The 18513-nt window shown below is 36.5% G+C and overlaps 2 protein-coding genes and 1 long non-coding RNA gene across 5 annotated transcripts; 2 read left to right on the top strand and 1 right to left on the bottom strand.

Moving 5' to 3' along the window:
* Window positions 1-1973, bottom strand: LOC114535108. The gene is made up of 2 exons (XR_003688193.1): window positions 1852-1973; window positions 1-739 (listed from the first exon to the last, which is right to left on the bottom strand). It is a non-coding gene; the product is annotated as an uncharacterized LOC114535108 (long non-coding RNA).
* A 555-nt stretch (window positions 1974-2528) lies between these two features.
* Window positions 2529-4167, top strand: LOC114536207 (polyamine oxidase 1-like). Its single transcript, XM_028557536.1, has one exon. The coding sequence runs from the start codon at window positions 2595-2597 to the stop codon at window positions 4068-4070; it is 1476 nt and encodes a 491-aa protein (XP_028413337.1). The 5' UTR covers window positions 2529-2594; the 3' UTR covers window positions 4071-4167.
* Window positions 4168-7525: 3358 nt separating this feature from the next.
* On the top strand, window positions 7526-18481 carry LOC114533779 (DNA polymerase zeta catalytic subunit-like). Of its 3 annotated transcripts, XM_028555377.1 has the most exons (31): window positions 7526-7947; window positions 8043-8117; window positions 8202-8283; window positions 8354-8532; window positions 8603-8700; window positions 8774-8878; window positions 8984-9068; window positions 9191-9306; window positions 9382-9462; window positions 9542-9646; window positions 9746-9860; window positions 10068-12575; window positions 12653-12692; window positions 12778-13470; window positions 13560-13685; window positions 13782-14003; window positions 14147-14545; window positions 14729-14989; window positions 15067-15149; window positions 15231-15392; window positions 15494-15551; window positions 15652-15731; window positions 15828-15897; window positions 16107-16214; window positions 16312-16536; window positions 16753-16890; window positions 17010-17200; window positions 17306-17413; window positions 17612-17789; window positions 17876-18037; window positions 18111-18481. In XM_028555377.1, the coding sequence occupies exons 1-31, from the start codon at window positions 7622-7624 to the stop codon at window positions 18264-18266; spliced, it is 7335 nt and encodes a 2444-aa protein (XP_028411178.1). In that variant the 5' UTR covers window positions 7526-7621; the 3' UTR covers window positions 18267-18481. The 3 variants fall into 3 exon arrangements, with proteins under 3 accessions (XP_028411178.1, XP_028411188.1, XP_028411186.1); XM_028555387.1 differs by lacking the exons at window positions 17876-18037; window positions 18111-18481 and having other exon boundaries at window positions 17306-17405; window positions 17612-17699; XM_028555385.1 differs by lacking the exons at window positions 17876-18037; window positions 18111-18481 and having other exon boundaries at window positions 17617-17698.
* The last annotated feature ends 32 nt before the right edge of the window (window positions 18482-18513 follow it).

Here is an 18513-nt window from a genome sequence, read left to right as displayed (position 1 = left end):
ATAGTTACGATTTACTTGCAATGATCTTATACACTTAATATGTTCTGATATCATTGGCAACGTGTCAAATAATTTAAATGTCATCCAATGTGCGTCTTCTATAGCACAATAATTGGAACTAGTATTTACGATCATTTTAACTGCGAATAATTGAGTTCCTCCTCTGAACGGTGATATATAACGAACAGGTGTTATATGTATATATAAGTACTGAAACACTTCCCAAATTTTCTCTCTGGCAATCAAAACTACCAAACCAGCAAACAATAGAATATATTGCCAGCCTCGTTTTCAGACTATTGTTTCATGTATACTCAGGTAAATTAGTGAGGTGTCTAGTACATCTTTAATTTATCATTTTAATAGTTATATTATGCATTACTCGTGTATTGATCAGTGTTGTAATACGATTCAAACCCTTCTCTGTTATGGCGAGATTCGTCGACGTGTATGTGAACGAACTTTGCACGAAGTGGACGTGGATATGGCCGAAGATCAAATTCATTGGCAGAAATATATAATGGATTCGTCTTATCATGATCATCACTTGTTCTGTCTAGGCCATGATTGTCCCTAGATGTAGATGTCTGTCCATCAGTATCCTCCTCATCTTCCTCCTTATCCTTTGAGTAGCAAAGTATTAAAATACTCGCAATGACTAACACAAGAAGTAAGAATCCTGCAACAAATCCCACTATTGTGATTGGTTCCTCATACCATTCTGTTCCGCCATCATCTCCTAAAAAAACATCGTAATATCAATTACTATCAAAAAATTCTGGTTGAAGTTCCTTGTTTTCAACATCCTTCGTGTTTTCCTCTTAATATAACTCGTCATTCTGTGATTTTTTTCTGTTTCTTCCTTTTATATAACTCGTTGATCATTCTGTGATTTTTTTCTGTGATCAATTCTCATCATATTGTGTACAGGATACTGCCTCAGACGTGATCGGTTAAGTGTACAAAGTCCTTTCTATAGATTGAGACATTCTTACGATTCGAGTGTTAAAAAGTTCTTTGTTAGAAATAATTGAGAGGACGATGCTTTAATGGATGATCTGTTTCTTATCCAAAAATCTTATTTCAATTTGTTTTTCTGGTCGGAGGAAGAACAATAAATAGCATACAAATAGTTAAGTATAGTCTGCATAAATTACCTTTTGTGTGAAATATCATTTAAACATTTTAATGCAAATTTTTGAAGACCTCTTACATAACACAATATCGAATTGATGCGTAAAATAAAGAATAAACAGAAGATCAAAGCGTACCCCAAGATGAAAACGAAAATCATTGCCAAATGATTGCTAAATCGTTGCCACATAAAGGTTTTTACAAGCCGTAATGTTGAAAATGAAAATTCAATGAAGAATCGTGAAGATGTTTGTTATGTGACGTAATTCAAACAAATAGTATATATTTCGAGTAAACTAGCACCTGTGTTATTTTTCTTGAACTTACGTTAATAAAACTACCTAATACCTTGACCTCTCGGTGTTTCTTCATTCACTTAACATGCAAAAGCTGAACTATCGCTTTCATGCGAGGAATAGTTTTAAAAATTATTAGAGGTGGAGTGTTTCGCTTTACATATCAATCTCTTAGTCTTAAAGATATAGAACCAATACAATTATTGTCTTGACTTATCCCTTAATTCTTCTCTAGTGAACTACATCAGTGTTCATTCCAAGTCATGCAGCCGTGCCAACGGTACATTTACGTTTTTAATGCAATAATTAAGCCAGCTCACAGCAAATGCTTTATCAATCGAATCTACTTTGACAGCACAACAAAGCCAAACTTGCCTAAAGCATAGAGCAACCATGAAACAGTATATTAGCGTTCCCTTACCTGAATCAGACATCTGTTAACAATCTATTTTCTCAGCCCATTCACTGTTTTATTTCGTTTCTGACCCGTCAAGCTAGCTGGAATATGTCTTCCTTTGAGACGCCTCTTAACAAAATTTTTGAGTGGGCTTGCTATTGAAATGCAAATATACAAAAAAAGATTTCTATCTGAGGATTGATGTTTTGGAATACCTGCGTCGACAAACAATGGTGTTTTATCTCCAGAAATAAACAAAAAAATGCGTGACGACAAAGAGGAAAGTATAAAACTGTGGAATTTAATTTAGCGCACGTTAAAAAGCTATCACAAAATAAATATTTTTAAGAACTTCAAATCATGATTTTAAATTAGTCTTTTTTTTTCTCACAATGGAGAAAAGAATTGATTATTATTTGGACACGCTAGGGAGTTCCGTCGTGGTTTTGTCTGTGTTTATAACTGATTCCGCTGCCAGTTTGCAACTGTGTCATGTAAAATACTTTTAATTTCATTACACCAAATGATTTTATCAATGCTAAAATGTTAGGAGTTTTTTTTTATGTAAAGCACGCCTTAGGTTTTATTGTCTGTATCCCAGAGACATGTCTATCCCTATACACCCTAGAATTCGCAGGAGTGAGAATATTAGCGGGTAATTTTGCTAATTGCAACATTTTGTATAGGTACCATGTAGCGACCACCGGCAATTTCTGGAATTGCATAATTGTAACAAACCTTTGTCAACTGTGTCTGCGACATTAGCAATGAATATTCACGTAAAGATTTTCGTATTATTTTGCATTGTTCTAGCGTTACAGCCTGCCGTAGTGAAGACCAAAAAGTCACGATTTGTTCAACACTCAAATGTCTTAATCCTGGGTGCTGGAATGTCCGGAATCAAAGCAGCTGAAACACTTTATGATAATGGCATTGAGGATTTCACTATTTTAGAAGGATATGAACGTATTGGTGGCAGGATGCGTAAACAAGAATTTGCTGGGACTATTATTGAACTTGGAGCTAACTGGGTGCAGGGTCTTAAGAATAATCCAATTTGGGAGCTAGCTAAGAAATATGACCTGCAAGGCAATTGTACCATAGCAGAACCAGTTAATGAACACTATATTATACGAGATGAACATGGTAAAAATGTCACAGATCAGGGTAACCCAGAAGGAATGGCGAAAGCATCTGATCTACTTCATAAGATCGTGCAAGAAAGACGGCAAGCAGGAATGCGTGATATTGATGTCCAGACTGGGTTACGTCTTGCAGGTTGGCAGCCACAAAATCCTGCACAAACATCAATGGAGTACTTTTATGAGGATTTTGATGCAGCTGAACGTCCACACTTTACTTCATCAAAAGTTAAAACTTTCACTAATGGTTCCATAGATTCTGTTGATGGTAAACAGTTTTTTGTTTTTGACCCAAGAGGTTATGCAGTCATTGTTGAGGAAATTGCAAAAAGATTTCTTGGACCGAACGATTCTAGGTTACATTTAAAACAAATTGTCAATAGTATTAAATGGGATTCAAATGGTGTTGAAGTATCGACAACTACGGGTGAAGTATACACAGCTAATTACCTGCTGGTCACATTTAGTATTGGTGTTTTAAAAAGCAACATGGTTAAATTCACTCCAGATTTGCCACCTAAGATTCTTGAACCTATATATAAAATTGAAATGGCAGATTATATAAAAATATTCTTAAAATTCCCAAGAAAGTTTTGGGACCCAAAGCAATATATCTTGTATGCAAGCGAGAGACGTGGTTATTACCCAGTATGGCAAGATCTTGAGATAGATGCAGGTATACCAGAAGCTGGACTTAATATTCTCATTGTTACTGTGACTGGAGATGAAGCAAGTAGAGTTCAGTACCAGAGTGATGAGACAACTAAGGCTGAAATTATGGCAGTTTTACGCAATGTTTATGGCAAAGATATCCCAGATCCAACTGACTTCTTCTACCCAAGGTGGCACCATGATCCACTATTCTTTGGTTGCTATTCCAACAACCCAATTGGTATATCGCATGAGGACTTTCTTGCTTTACAATCCAATATTTCAAGAATATACTTTGCTGGAGAGGCCACTAATGAGTTATACAATGGTTTTGTACATGGAGCTTATTTCAGTGGTATGAACCGGGCTGAAAAAATGGTGGATGATATTAGAGCTAATGGACACCAGACCTCATTTATTAATCCAAATACACCAGACTTAATTCATTGATCATCCTGATTAGGTGGTTATTAATTAATAACAGTAATTAGTAGAGTAATGAAAAATTTGTAATATTTTTCCAAATTGTATTACATTGATTCCAATTCTAGATTAAAATTAATCTTTTTATTTATCTTGACTTAGCGATTGAAAAAAAATACTATCTTGCTTTCATACGACAGGCCTCTGATGTTTAGTTTTCTTAAACAACTTGATCGATATATTATAAACACCCTCAGTTCCAACTTTGAAAAACTTTTCCCACTATTTCTAAACGCAGTTTTTTATAAATGAAATTGATTTTTTATTTATCCTATTGTTAATTAAATTTTTTAAAAAATAAAAAAGTGCCCACATAATCAGTAATGAAACAATGCCTATACAAGATTCGAACCACTGACTTACAAGGTGCGAGACCGCTTTCTTCACCACTACACCATCATTTCTTGCGCTCGAGACAACGTTTTTTTATTTATCTATATCTTTCTTTAAGATCATGATGCAAAACATTTCCGCTTTCTTCACCACTACACCATTAGTTCTTGCGCTTACACACAACGTTTTTTTATTTGTCTATATCTTTCTTTAAGGTCGTAGTGATGCAAAACATTACTTCCAAGAATTGAACCACTGGTTTGCAAGGTGCGAGACCGCTTTCTTCAACACTGCACCATCAGTTCTTGCGCTTGCAAGCCGCGTTTTTTATTTTATTTAATATCTTTCTTTAAGATCATAAAGAAAAATATTTCTTCCAAGATTCGAACCACTGGCATTCAAGGTGCGAGACCGCTTTCTTCACCACTACACCATTAGTTCTTGCGCTTGCAAACTACGTTTTTTTTTTATTTAATATCTTTCTTTAAGATCATAAAGAAAAATATTTCTTCCAAGATTCGAACCACTGACTTACAAGGTGCGAGACCGCTTTCTTCACCACTACACCATCAGTTCTTGCGCTTGCAAACTACTTTTTTTTTTTTATTAAATATCTTTCTTTAAGATCATAAAGAAAAATATTTCTTCCAAGATTCGAACCACTGGTTTACAAGGTGCGAGACCGCTTTCTTAACCACTACACCATCAGATCTTACGCTTGCACACAACGTTTTTTTATTTGTCTATATCTTTTTTTAAGGTCGTAGTGATGCAAAACATTACTTCCAAGATTTGAACCACTGGTTTGCAAGGTGCGAGACGGCTTTCTTCACCACTGCACCATCAGTTCTTGCGCTTGGAAGCCACGTTTTTTATTTTATTTAATATCTTTCTTTAAGATCATAAAGAAAAAAATTTCTTCCAAGATTCGAACCACTGACTTACAAGGTGCGAGACCGCTTTCTTCACCACTACACCAGCAGTTCTTGCGCTTGCAAACTGCGTTTTTAATTTTATTTAATATCTTTCTTTAAGATCATAAAGAAAAATATTTCTTCCAAGATTCGAACCACTGGTTTACAAGGTGCGAGACCGCTTTCTTCACCACTACACCATCAGTTCTTGCGCTTACACACAACGTTTTTTTATTTTATTTAATATCTTTCTTTAAGATCATAAAGAAAAATATTTCTTCCAAGATTCGAACCACTGACTTACAAGGTGCGAGACCGCTTTCTTCACCACTACACCATCAGATCTTACGCTTACACACAACGTTTTTTTATTTGTCTATATCTTTTTTTAAGGTCGTAATGATGCAAAACATTACTTCCAAGATTCGAACCACTGGTTTGCAAGGTGCGAAACCGCTTTCTTCACCACTGCACCATCAGTTCTTGCGCTTGGAAGCCACGTTTTTTATTTTATTTAATATCTTTCTTTAAGATCACAAAGAAAAATATTTCTTCCATGATTCGAGCCACTGGCATTCAAGGTGCGGGACCGCTTTCTTCACCACTACACCATCAGTTCTTGCGCTTGGAAGCTACGTTTTTTATTTTATTTAATATCTTTCTTTAAGATCATAAAGAAAAATATTTCTTCCAAGATTCGAACCACTGACTTACAAGGTGCGAGACCGCTTTCTTCACCACTACACCATCAGTTCTTGCGCTTGCAAACCTCGTTTTTTATTTTATTTAATATCTTTCTTTAAGATCATAAAGAAAAATATTTCTTCCAAGATTCGAACCACTGGCATTCAAGGTGCGAGACCGCTTTCTTCACCACTACACCATCAGTTCTTGCGCTTGCAAACTACGTTTTTTATTTTATTTAATATCTTTCTTTAAGATCATAAAGAAAAATATTTCTTCCAAGATTCGAACCACTGACTTACAAGGTGCGAGACCGCTTTCTTCACCACTGCGCCATCAGTTCTTGCGCTTGCAAACTAACTTTCTCGCACCTTGTAAGTCAGTGGTTTGAATCTTGGAAGAAATATTTTTCTTTATGATCTTAAAGAAAGATCTTAAATAAAATAAAAAACGAGGTTTGCAAGCGCAAGAACTGATGGTGTAGTGGTGAAGAAAGCGGTCTCGCACCTTGTAAGTCAGTGGTTCGAACCTTGGAAGAAATATTTTTCTTTATGATCTTAAAGAAAGATATTAAATAAAATAAAAAACGTAGTGTGCAAGCGCAAGAACTGATGGTGTAGTGGTGAAGAAAGCGGTCTCGCACCTTGAATGCCAGTGGTTCGAATCTTGGAAGAAATATTTTTCTTTATGATCTTAAAGAAAGATATTAAATAAAATAAAAAACTTGGTTAGCAAGCGCAAGAACTGATGGTGTAGTGGTGAAGAAAGCCGACTCGCACCTTGAATGCCAGTGGTTCGAATCTTGGAAGAAATATTTTTCTTTATGATCTTAAAGAAAGATATTAAATAAAATAAAAAACGTAGTTTGCAAGCGCAAGAACTGATGGTGTAGTGGTGAAGAAAGCGGTCTCGCACCTTGAATGCCAGTGGTTCGAATCTTGGAAGAAATATTTTTCTTTATGATCTTAGAGAAAAATAGTAAATAAAATAAAAAACGCAGTTTGCAAGCGCAAGAACTGATGGTGTAGTGGTGAAGAAAGCGGTCTCGCACCTTGAATGCCAGTGGTTCGAATCTTGAAAGAAATATTTTTCTTTATGATCTTAAAGAAAGATATTAAATAAAATAAAAAACGTAGTTTGCAAGCGCAAGAACTGATGGTGTAGTGGTGAAGAAAGCGGTCTCGCACCTTGAATGCCAGTGGTTCGAATCTTGGAAGAAATATTTTTCTTTTTGATCTTAAAGAAAGATATTAAATAAAATAAAAAACGTAGTTTGCAAGCGCAAGAACTGATGGTGTAGTGGTGAAGAAAGCGGTCTCGCACCTTGTAAGTCAGTGGTTCGAATCTTGATAGAAGTAAAATAAGTAGCCGTTCTGCAGAAGTTCTATTAGTCTAGTTTGAATCCTGGCATCCTGCAGAAGTTTTTTTCACCCGTGATTATGGTATATATCCCTGGATGGTTGTAAATTATAATCAAAACAAACATGGCGATTGTGGGCTGTAGGGGCGCACTTGAACTTGTTCATTTAGAATATTTTTGTTTAAATGTAGAAAAAATGAGAAAAATATGAGATTTGAACCAACAAGATGTTTTCTGTTAGAATTGTGGATGCAGACTTTTATGTTGCAAAGCCTGTCGGCATTTTGGATGTCGTCTATTCAAAATTTCGTGAGGCAAACGTCACTCGTGTGCCGATAATTCGTATCTTTGGATCGACTCCCAGTGGTCAAAAGACATGTTTTCATGTGCATCAAGTATTTCCATATATATTTGTGCGATATGATGGTACTAAACCTTGTGATAAATACCTTCAACAGTTTGCAACTAGCTTAGATTTTGCTGTTCAAGTTGCGTTAGGAAAAGCATCGTCTGCTACGAAACACGTTTATATGTGTGAGATTGTGAAACGAATGTGAGTATAAAAAATATATATTATTTCTTGTGATCAAGTGTAATGCCTCAACTCCATTTAGTAATATTTCGTATTTACAATCTTCCAACTCTTAGACCATTTTATGGCTATCACGAAGGTGAAGAGGAGTTTATTAAAATCCAGTTTTATAATCCAAGAATTGTTGCTAAGTATGATATTATATTCATTGTTTTGACAAAGAGAGTGTGTTGGTCACTACACAACTTCACCTCTGATTCTTTTATCATTTTCAGAGTTGTGGAGTTGCTTCAAAATGGTGCTATCCTTAACAAGATTTTTCAACCATATGAATCACATATTCCCTACCTCTTACAGGTGAGGTTATGGCTTATTTACATACTAAAAACAAGATTATGGTACTTATCATTCAGTCATCTCTTTTTAGTTTTTTATTGACTTCAATTTATATGGAATGAATCTAGTTCATGCAAGAAAAGTCCACTTCAGAGGCTGGTCAGATTCTCCATGTCAGTCAAGTTCATCTCCTGTTTCTTCATGTAGTCCAAATATTTCAAATTTGTCTCATGCAAATACGACTTTATGGGATGAAAACACCATCCCAAGGTAATATATATTGCATTTGGATCCTGGAAGTGCTGTTCTGGACAATAAGTTTATGATCTGTTTATTTTAGGGTCTTTCGGCTTGGTTCCAACATTGCAAAAACCAGTCGCTGTCAACTTGAAGTAGATGTTATTGCTGAAGATATATTAAATCAATTGGAGATTGGAAGTTAGTACAAGTATAATACAAACAACTAAAGGAACTGTTCTCACAGGTATATCCATTTCTGCTAAATTTCTAGCAACAATTGGTCGGAATCCAGGAATTGCAGCAATGTGGGAAGATGAAAAACAACGTAGGAGGGATCAAGGACAGTCGTCAATGATATCTAACCCAATTTCACAAGGTACTGGCAACTGCAGAGTAATTATCGCAAGTTATTGCATTAGAATTTGAGAAAAATAACATCCCATGTATTCCTATGATGTTCTTATTTTTATTTCATGTTTAGACAGGGGAGAAATGATGCAACTTGACTTGGAACTGGGATTTAAGACAAAGATTCATGAAATAATTGTAGAACGCAATCAATTAATGTAAGTTCTTTTGACTCCAAATAAATTCTGGTTACAATCTAAGAGGATGTCCAGAATATTATTGATTTATTTAGTTCTATCATTATTTCAACAATTACTGACTCTTCAATTCTAATATCTAGTCAAAGCCAGCTGGAAATTTTGGAGAAATCCCTCTCCCCTGAGGATTTCCAAGAATTATCTCAAAGTATTTTACTGTCAGGGAAGGAGCCACCAAGTCAAACAGTAATAAGTCAAGGTAAAATTGCTGAGGTTAAACCTAAGCATTTCACACTAAGCCTTATTTGTTTCTCCAACTTTTATTTTTTTTCAGATGTTGATGTTAACATTCCAATTGTTGATGAGTCAGTGATTGAAGATGTTCTTCAAGCAAGTCAGTCAAATGTCACTCCTTGTAAGATAAGTTTCTTTATTTTCTAACCTGCAGCATGAAGAAAGGGCTTAATTGTAATTCTTCGGCTTTTCATTTTTAGCTGGACAAGTTGATGAAGAAATGGTTGCAATATTATTAAGCTTGGCCGAAGATGCAAACACCCCTGAGCCCCAAGAATGCAGTCCAAAAGCAAACACTTCACAAAGTAAGAAATCTAGTTTCTTTCTAAACAGTGACAGTGAAAGAGCTGCAAGATATTTAGTGAAGCAAGACTTTCTTTAATCTATTTCCTATTTTTTCTTAGTCAAGTTGCCTGAAGTTGAAGAGAGAGGCAGTGATGAAGAAAATGAAGATGAAGAATCAATCATTATGTCTCAACCAGTTTGGAATGAAGATGATTTAGTTGATGAATGTGAAAGGTATGCTGTGTCTTCACAGGTACAGTCCATCTTCAGGCAGTGTTCAGTGAAATTATTATTAAGGTCAGTTTATTTGAAACCAAGGTTTGAGCCATGAGCCATCATGCAACATTGTTATCCTTATTAGATATTAGTGGATAATGATGGATGATGTATCGAATTTGACCTATGTACCCTTATATGCCGAGAACTTGTTATATATTTTAGTGCTAACGAAGATGATGAAGACTGGGAACAACAACGTATTCCTCAGTTTGATGGGCCTGGTGACGATGATGACAGTCCTAAAAAGAGCAGCGCCCCCGCACGCAGCCAGTCTGGAGTGAAGACTAAAGCAAGAGGAGAGATGACGTATGATGATGATGATGATTTCAAAATGAAAAAGAAAACAAAAGCGTCTGGTAAAAACACCAATAGACCTAAACGTGAACAGACAACGAGGCAAAGAAGAGCTGGAATTGTTCAACTAAATATTCTAGGTGGTAACCCGAAAAAACGCACTCACCACAAGAGCTCTAATGGTGGTTCCGTAGTAACTACGAACTCTAAACGTCATCCTCCTCCTTCAACTGAATCAAACAGTAAAACGATGATCTGGTGTGATGGAAAATTCCCCGACTTAGAAACTTTTCATTTACCAACTAAATCTCAAAGAACTGACAACGTGGAATCCAGCGAACTTCTTATGAAAGTAAATGAAAGTACATTGTTAGATAGCAGAGAAAAGATTGAAGATGCTTTAAATGAAGATACAGAATCCTGTGCATCTCAGTCTTCTGAGTTTGAACTTCGTTTAAGTGACAGTTTAAGTGACGATGATGATTTCACCAGCAAGAAAAAGATTCCAAGAATTAATCCTCAAAAGCTTGAAAGTTTTTATATCACTAAACAGGCGAACATTGAGGTTAGTCTTAGACCATCTGAGGGAAGTTGCGAGAAGAGTACACAATCCAAATCAGGAAATACTGAATTATTAGATAAAGACACAGAAGTAGACATAGAGTCAAGTTCTGGAGATCGTCTTCGAGTTTCAAGAGAAATTAAGTCAAATTCGCGAAATCTTTCAGAAGCAAGTGACCCTTGCGAATCTTCCGAGAAGGATACCATTAAATCCAAGAAGAATTTTCATTCTCGGAAACGCAAAAGGACCAGATCGAAGAAGTCGACTTGTTTAGTATTCAGCCATTTGGGTAACCAGAATAAAGATAAAAAAAGGAATATTTCTGAGGTTTCAGGAAACTTGGAAAACACCAAACCCGTTACGAAAACAAATAAAGCGAAACGTCGTGAACGTTCAAGAAATTGTAAAGACAGTATAAATAAAATTCTAAGAGGAAGAATATTGCTCGATGCTTGTATCAAACTTGAGAAAATTTCTGTGAAGGAGTTGAAATCCAGAAACACCCATTGCTTTACGAACGATGATGTTTTTCCCAGCACAGAAATGAAGGAAGATTTTCAAAGTTTAAAAGATACTGTGATAGATGACGAGATGGATTCACTTTATCAAATGGCGATGTTATCACCAGAAAGTGTTGTAGAAAGTGTTAAATACGAGTCTCCACCACTTCCATCATCACCATCTTTCAATATCTCTTCTGATAATCAAAGTTTAAGTGACGTCAACTTTACTGGAAAAGATGAAAGATTAGACGTTTGTGTGAACAGTACTTTGTCGACGGATCAAACAGTTGAGAATTTTCCAATATCATTTATAAGTGAAGATCATTTGAAGACAATTCAATCTGCGTCAAATAGAACGAAATGTGTCGAGGAAGATAAATTGGATATGGAAGAAAAATCTTTGGACCCTGAACGACATAATAATCTCGATGTTGAAGAAATGTTAGTCATGTCCACGTCACAGGTAAATAAAACACCAGAGAGCTTGCCAAATCATGCTGATCATTTTGACGATGTTGTAATTAAGGAAAGTCCCGAGGTTGTTTCATTACAGGATCATCAAGTGTTACCAGAGGACATAGGGTGTACAGTTGGTGTGTTAGAGGGTGCTTGTGGTCTTCAGGAGATACCCACGAAATCCGGAATGGATACGAGGGAACACGAAGTGGGAATATCTGGGGATTTAAATGTCGTTTCTCCTGGAATAGATGCAGTATGTGATTCATTCAGTGAGGATGAGAAAGACAACGAAACACCGTCTGAAAAAGATAGCTTTGATTTCGACAAAATATTAAAATTCATTGAAAGTCCCCGTCCGGTTGAAAGTCAAACATCATCTTCTGAAATTCGAAGATCGCCTGAGAAAGATACCAGTAAAGACATGAAGGATGTTGAGGAAGAAATATCGCATGGACAAATAAAGAAAATGATTCTTAGAGATATCGAAAGTCCTTCTTTGTTTGAGGATCAAGCTTCGTCTGGAGAGATCAACCAATCTTATGAAAATTCTGAGAAAAGTGACATTATGAGACCATTGTCAGATTTCCCTTGCTTGGTTATTCCTTGTTCAAATGAACAGGAGGACATCTCAAATCACGACGCTGCAACAAGTCAAGATAATTCGATGAGACAGGCGACTATCGATTCTCCCAATGTATTTGAGAACAGTTCCGAGATAAGGATCTGGAGACCAGAAACACAACCACCATCCCCAAGTTATGTCTTAGAAACACGACGTCTGTATGGTCTGCCTAATGAAATATATCAGAAAGCTTTTTGTAGCGATCCAAAAGACCTCCCATCAACAACAAGGTTAGACTAACATACTCTTTAATATACATGTTTATAAATCAGTCCATATACAAGATTTATCTTTTTGTATTTTGTAGGGTTATCGGAGGTAGACGTCTTCTAGTGTCGTCCTTGTCTGTAAGTTTGATATATACCAGACTTATATAAAGTAATTTTATGTCAGAATTATATTTTTATATCATGTTGTGTTTATATCCTTCAGATCAACGAATTAAGTGAATTTGACCTTGGTGGAGATTTCAAAACCTTACGTGAGTTTCGTAGTCTGGTCGGGAACAACATGGATAACAGCTTGCTTAAAGATTGTCTCAGATCTTTAGATACACATGATGGTAACGATGGAACTATAGGTATTCCCAGGGAACTCAAGCTTGCGTTAATGGGGGATAAAGACATGGTAATTACTCCAGTAATACTTCCACCATCACCAGAAGATGTCGTGGAGTGGATGAAAAATAAAGGGACTAACAACCAACTAAAATCTCATGAACCGAAAGTGTTGGAAAATGCGAACGAAAAAGACGAAGTGGAAGAGCAAGAAACGTCTAAGATTAAAAACTGTCTAAAAACAAGTAATTCTGTTATTAACGTTTCTAGGAAAACAGTCGAAATTTTTCGTACACCACAACTGAATCCTGCTCTCAATTTACGAGAATCATCACAACCGTCAAATGATGCTCAAGATTCTCAGAATATCCTGCGCGATGTTCTCAGTGGTCCTCAACATAGTACACCTGCCGGGAATTTAGCAGAAAAATCTCAGACGTTTTTGGAATGCACACCCATAGTGGGCGAAGACAAGAAATCTTTAAGACAAGATTTGGAAGGAAACGATTCTGAAAAATCGTATAAGATCAAGAGTTTGAGAAGAAATATATTAAATAGTCAAGTAAAAGTGAGTTCTTATAACAAAAATTCGAATTCAAATGTATTATTTTGATACATACTTCAGACCTGAACAATATTCCTTGTTTTCTCTTGAAGGAAAAAGAAACCCAGCAGCAAGCATCATCAAGTGAGGCGTCATATATTGAAGGACCAACGCCAACTAATAGTTTTGGTTTCAAAATTTCACAACCAAATATTCAAGAAGCGAAGTATGTCCGTCAGGTATGTCTCAAAATACGAGGTTGTCATCACGTATGCTTCCGAAGATGTATTGTATTGATGATTTATACTTCCAAACTTTCTCTTCATATTCTGCAGGTTCAATTCCTAACTTTGCTGAGCTTAGAACTTCATGTCCGTACAAGAAAGTCACTTCGACCTGACCCGGAATTTGACGCAATATGTGCCATATTTTACCATATTGAGGATGAGACAGTGGATGGCAAACGATACGAGACTGGAATTATCGTCGCTCAAAATGAATCTACAAAACTAAGAAGCTCTGATTCGGGAACATCTTCTAGTACCACAATATCTGAGGTGAGGAAAGATAGGAAATTGTATTGTATTGCTTTGTGATCAAATTCAGAAATGATTAACTTTCTTTCTCCTACCAAAGAGCATTGCGTATTATGAAATCACTTATAATAATGTAACCAGCTCCAAAATATATATCTTTCTAGTGTAATGCCTCATCTTCAACACAAATCCCACATCTGAATACAACACAGAAAGCACTTTTTGAAGACAATCTGCTTCGCACAACTGGAATTTCAAAAGAACTCAACATCATAGTTGAAAATGAAGAAAAGGATGCCATTCATCGTTTTATCAAACTCGTCCATGACTGGGATCCAGATATCTTGCTTGGTTTTGAAGTTCAGATGCTGTCGTGGGGCTATATAATACAGCGCGCAAATGCTCTTGGGATTGATCTAACTCCACAACTATCTCGGGTTCAGGATTCTTCTGGCACGGCGAGGTTTGATGCCGAGAAAGATATTTGGGGAGCGAACCATACTTCAGAGATAGCGATATCGGGGAGAATTGTGCTGAATATTTGGAGACTGATGAGACATGAGGTGATTAAACTGATTTACACCTGGTCCTCAGCACTTGATTAGCCATTGTTTGACAATCTTTCTCTACTACAATAGATTGTATTAACCAGTAATAAAAGAAGTTTATTCCCCGCCTAGACCAAGCGTTTTATCATTTAACATGCACGCCATTTTTTTTATTTGAGAATACAATTATATTTTCAGGTTACTCTGAATGTATATTCGTTTGAGAATATATCTTATCACGTACTTCATGAAAGGATCCCGCTGTACACATACCGTCAGCTCTCGCAATGGTGGGACCAAAAACTACCTCATAACCGATGGAGAACTGTGGAGCATTACATCATCCGTTGTCAAAACAACATCAAGATCTTGAATCACATCGATTTAATTAACAGGACTAGTGAGTTTGCAAGGTTGTATGGGATATTGTTTTATAGCGTCATATCACGTGGCTCTCAGGTGGGTGACGTTGACATTCCTCCTCTTTAGAAGATGATAAGAGATGATCATCCACTAAAAATAGTCTCTTTATTTAGTTTCGTGTTGAATCAATGATGTTAAGATTGGTGAAACCAATGAAGTATCTGGCTGTCTCTCCCAGCATTCAACAGAGAGCAAGGTAACGATTTCTTTAACTAAATCTTGGCTGAGGTAACCTGATTGGCCTTAATTCAGCTCTTGTATGAAATGATCTTCCTAGAATGGACGCACCTGAATGTATTCCTCTGGTAATGGAACCGGAATCTCGATTTTACAGTGATCCAGTGATTGTTTTAGACTTCCAGTCTCTTTACCCTTCTATGATAATTGCGTACAATTACTGTTTCTCAACTTGTCTCGGCAAAGTGTCAAGATTAGATAAGTACGAATGTTTCCTTATCTTTCGCGTGTCCATTTTGAGGATAACATTGCAGATATCGTTGTTTACAGAGCGCAAATTCTTACAAAGTTATCTTTTCCTAGGATTGGCGAGTTTGAATTTGGTTGTACGTCATTAAATGTTCCGCCAGCTTTATTAGAGGTGAGTTCAGTTGACGTTTGATATAAAACAAGCGCTTATGATTATAGATTTTCGTATGAGACAACTTTAGCCGTTTTTCGATGGCGTGTTTCCTTTCCAGAAACTTGAGAATGACATTCACGTGAGCGCGAACGGTGCAGCTTTTGTGAAACCAGGGATACGAAGAGGAATTCTTCCCAGGTAAACCATGAGACCCGCGGCTTCTTTCTGTCCAATCTTTAGCCATAAGTATCCTCGAGTAACCCTGCGTAACTTCGTTGATAATTCTATATTTAGAATGCTGGAGGAGATCCTGAACACACGAGTGATGGTGAAAAAATCTATGAAAGAACACAAGAGTGATAAGGTACCCTGAGTCCCCCTAATTTAAGCCTGGTTCACACTTGTCGTAAGAATCTGCGATTATCTTTGGTGATCAAATTCCTTTGTCTGTCGGAAAATAATACAATGGATCCCCGATTCTTCAGACAAGTGTGAACCTGGGCTTATATCCTTGCCAAATAAGACCTTCAAAATGAAGAGGCCACATCTTTACCAAAACTATTATATCTTAAGGTTTTACGCCAATTACTTGATGCTCGTCAACTTGGTTTGAAGTTAATTGCTAACGTCACCTATGGGTATACTTCAGCTAATTTTTCTGGACGAATGCCGTGTGTTGAGGTAAGGAAAATATATGTTTTATATTCTTATTTATTAACCCCGAAAATCAAGATATTTTTATCTGGTCGTCGATGAAGTTCATTTTTCATCTTCTTAGATTGCTGACGCAATTGTTCGTAAAGCGAGGGAAACGTTGGAACGTGCTATACGTCTGGTGAACTCTAGGGAAGAATGGGGTGCACGTGTGGTGTATGGGGATACAGACAGTCTCTTTGTGTTAGTTAAAGGCGCAACAAAGGAAGAAGCATTTAGGATTGGAATGGACATCGTTGATACTGTGACTGCAGAAAACCCCAAACCTGTAAAATTGAAATTTGAAAAGGTCAGTGAAACAAACCCCATCGGTTTTCGCCACTGGATGATAAGAGAGAAACAGTTTGAGGTTTTACATGTATTAGAACTTGGATGGATAGATGAAAAGATATGGTTCATGTATTACTATTAGGATTCTTAATTCAAGTCTTGTTAAGCTGGTGTGATCGTGTCAAACCACGATTTATTAAGTGCCAATCCATAGTCTAATCCGATTAACTCCTAGGTTTATCTTCCATGTGTTCTTCAAACAAAGAAGAGGTATGTTGGTTACATGTATGAAACACTGGACCAAAAAGAACCAGTTTTTGATGCTAAAGGAATTGAGACTGTTCGGAGAGATACTTGCCCTGCTGTTTCTAAGGTAAACTTAATTGCTGAAGAAGAACATCATTCAAACTTCTTGTCCTACCAGACGTTTCTATCAATGATAAAATCTATATCTTAAGCTTTGTTCACCTCATATTTAATCCTATCGTTCAGGTCTTGGAGAAATCTTTGAGGATTTTATTTGAATCAAAAGACATAAGTCTGGTCAAGAAATTTGTTCAGCGACAGTTTTGTAAATTGATGGAAGAAAGAGTTTCAATTCAAGACTTCATATTCGCCAAAGAATATCGTGGAATGAGAGGATATAAACCTAAAGCTTGTGTTCCCGCCTTAGCACTCGCAAGGTAACAACGTACTTAAGTTTGTTTAGACAACTCTGTCATTTCTTCCTGAAGATGCATTCCTAAAGAGTCATCTCTCCTTGATTCAGTTTTTCGTTCTTCGTTTAGACGTCATCTGTCACGAGATCGTCGCGCAGAGCCACGTGTAGGTGAGCGTGTCCCGTATGTAGTGGTGAATGGTACTCCTGGATTACCTTTAATTCAGCTGGTAAGAAGGTAAGCTTACCGGTTACGAACTCTCGCCATGTGAACGATTGTTCACGGAGGTCTAGAAAGACATCTCGTATTTGTGTAGTGTCATAACCAGAGATCTGGGAACACCACTCGTATATAACCCAGCGTTTTCCGCCTAATTCAGGAAGCTGAAGACAAAAGTATCAACCATTTTTACTAAACATTATCAATCTTTTCCAGCCCAGGTGACGTTTTGGATGATTCTAGTTTACGCTTGAACTCTACCTACTACATCAATAAACAAATCATTCCTCCATTAAATCGTGTTTTCTCTCTGATTGGTATTGATGTCTTCACCTGGTACACAGAGCTACCAAGATATGTTCCTCGTCATCATGTTAATAATGAGAAACAAAAGGCAAGATGAAACCATTTCATTTGTGAATTTCGCTGCCATCCATCTTCCTACGACCAAAACTTGATCTTTAAGATTTTCAATTTTAGAGTTCCATTTCTCGTTTCTTCACAACGCTTCATTGTCCAGTGTGCGAACAATTGACCCAGCAAGGATTGTGTAGGAATTGCCGTGGAAACCCGCAGAAAGCTGTTGTCATGTTGGCAGAGAGAGTAGGAACATGGGAACAAAAATACAACCATCTCAAAGAAGTAAGGTTACATGCACTTCTTGTATCAAATGCAAGCATCAATTCAAAAGAATCTTACTGTGTTTTCTTTTCAGATATGTTATCAATGTTGTGGCTCAAGAGATCAAGATGTTGCTTGCATATCACTGGATTGCCCTGTCATGTTCAAACGACTGAAGTTGATAAGAAAACTAGAATATGGGAAGACTTTAAGAGATGTTCAAAAAGGAATTGAAGTGTCACACAGCTAAAGATGTGGATCTTTGTGAAAGGTTTGTAAATATGTGCAATTGATCTCAAATATTTCAAGAGGATTGTATGTTAAGCCATGACATTTGTAAGATATCCCATGCATATCAGACTTTGCTCTTGCAAATATTTATGCTTATATTTTAAATTAAAAACAGCAAAAGTGGCAATCACATGATCCTGCACTAGTCTATTCCTTTGATATTCTGCATTGGGTAAATCATTTTACACCAAATACATTTTATTAGA

Source organism: Dendronephthya gigantea, unplaced genomic scaffold, assembly GCF_004324835.1.
Source record: "Dendronephthya gigantea isolate DGI-Jeju-01 unplaced genomic scaffold, DenGig_1.0 000002F, whole genome shotgun sequence".
Taxonomy (NCBI): Eukaryota; Metazoa; Cnidaria; class Anthozoa; order Malacalcyonacea; family Nephtheidae; genus Dendronephthya; species Dendronephthya gigantea.
This window is presented reverse-complemented; position numbering and strand designations above follow the sequence as displayed.

Bases quoted from the DNA above. Each gene is read 5' to 3' on its own strand.
- LOC114536207 (XM_028557536.1), top strand. From the start codon at position 2,595: ATGAATATTCACGTAAAGATTTTCGTATTATTTTGCATTGTTCTAGCG.
- LOC114533779 (XM_028555377.1), top strand. From the start codon at position 7,622: ATGTTTTCTGTTAGAATTGTGGATGCAGACTTTTATGTTGCAAAGCCT. The intron at 8,118-8,201 runs GTATGATATTAT...TATCATTTTCAG, and splicing joins AATCCAAGAATTGTTGCTAA to AGTTGTGGAGTTGCTTCAAA. The intron at 16,891-17,009 runs GTAAACTTAATT...CCTATCGTTCAG, and splicing joins CTTGCCCTGCTGTTTCTAAG to GTCTTGGAGAAATCTTTGAG.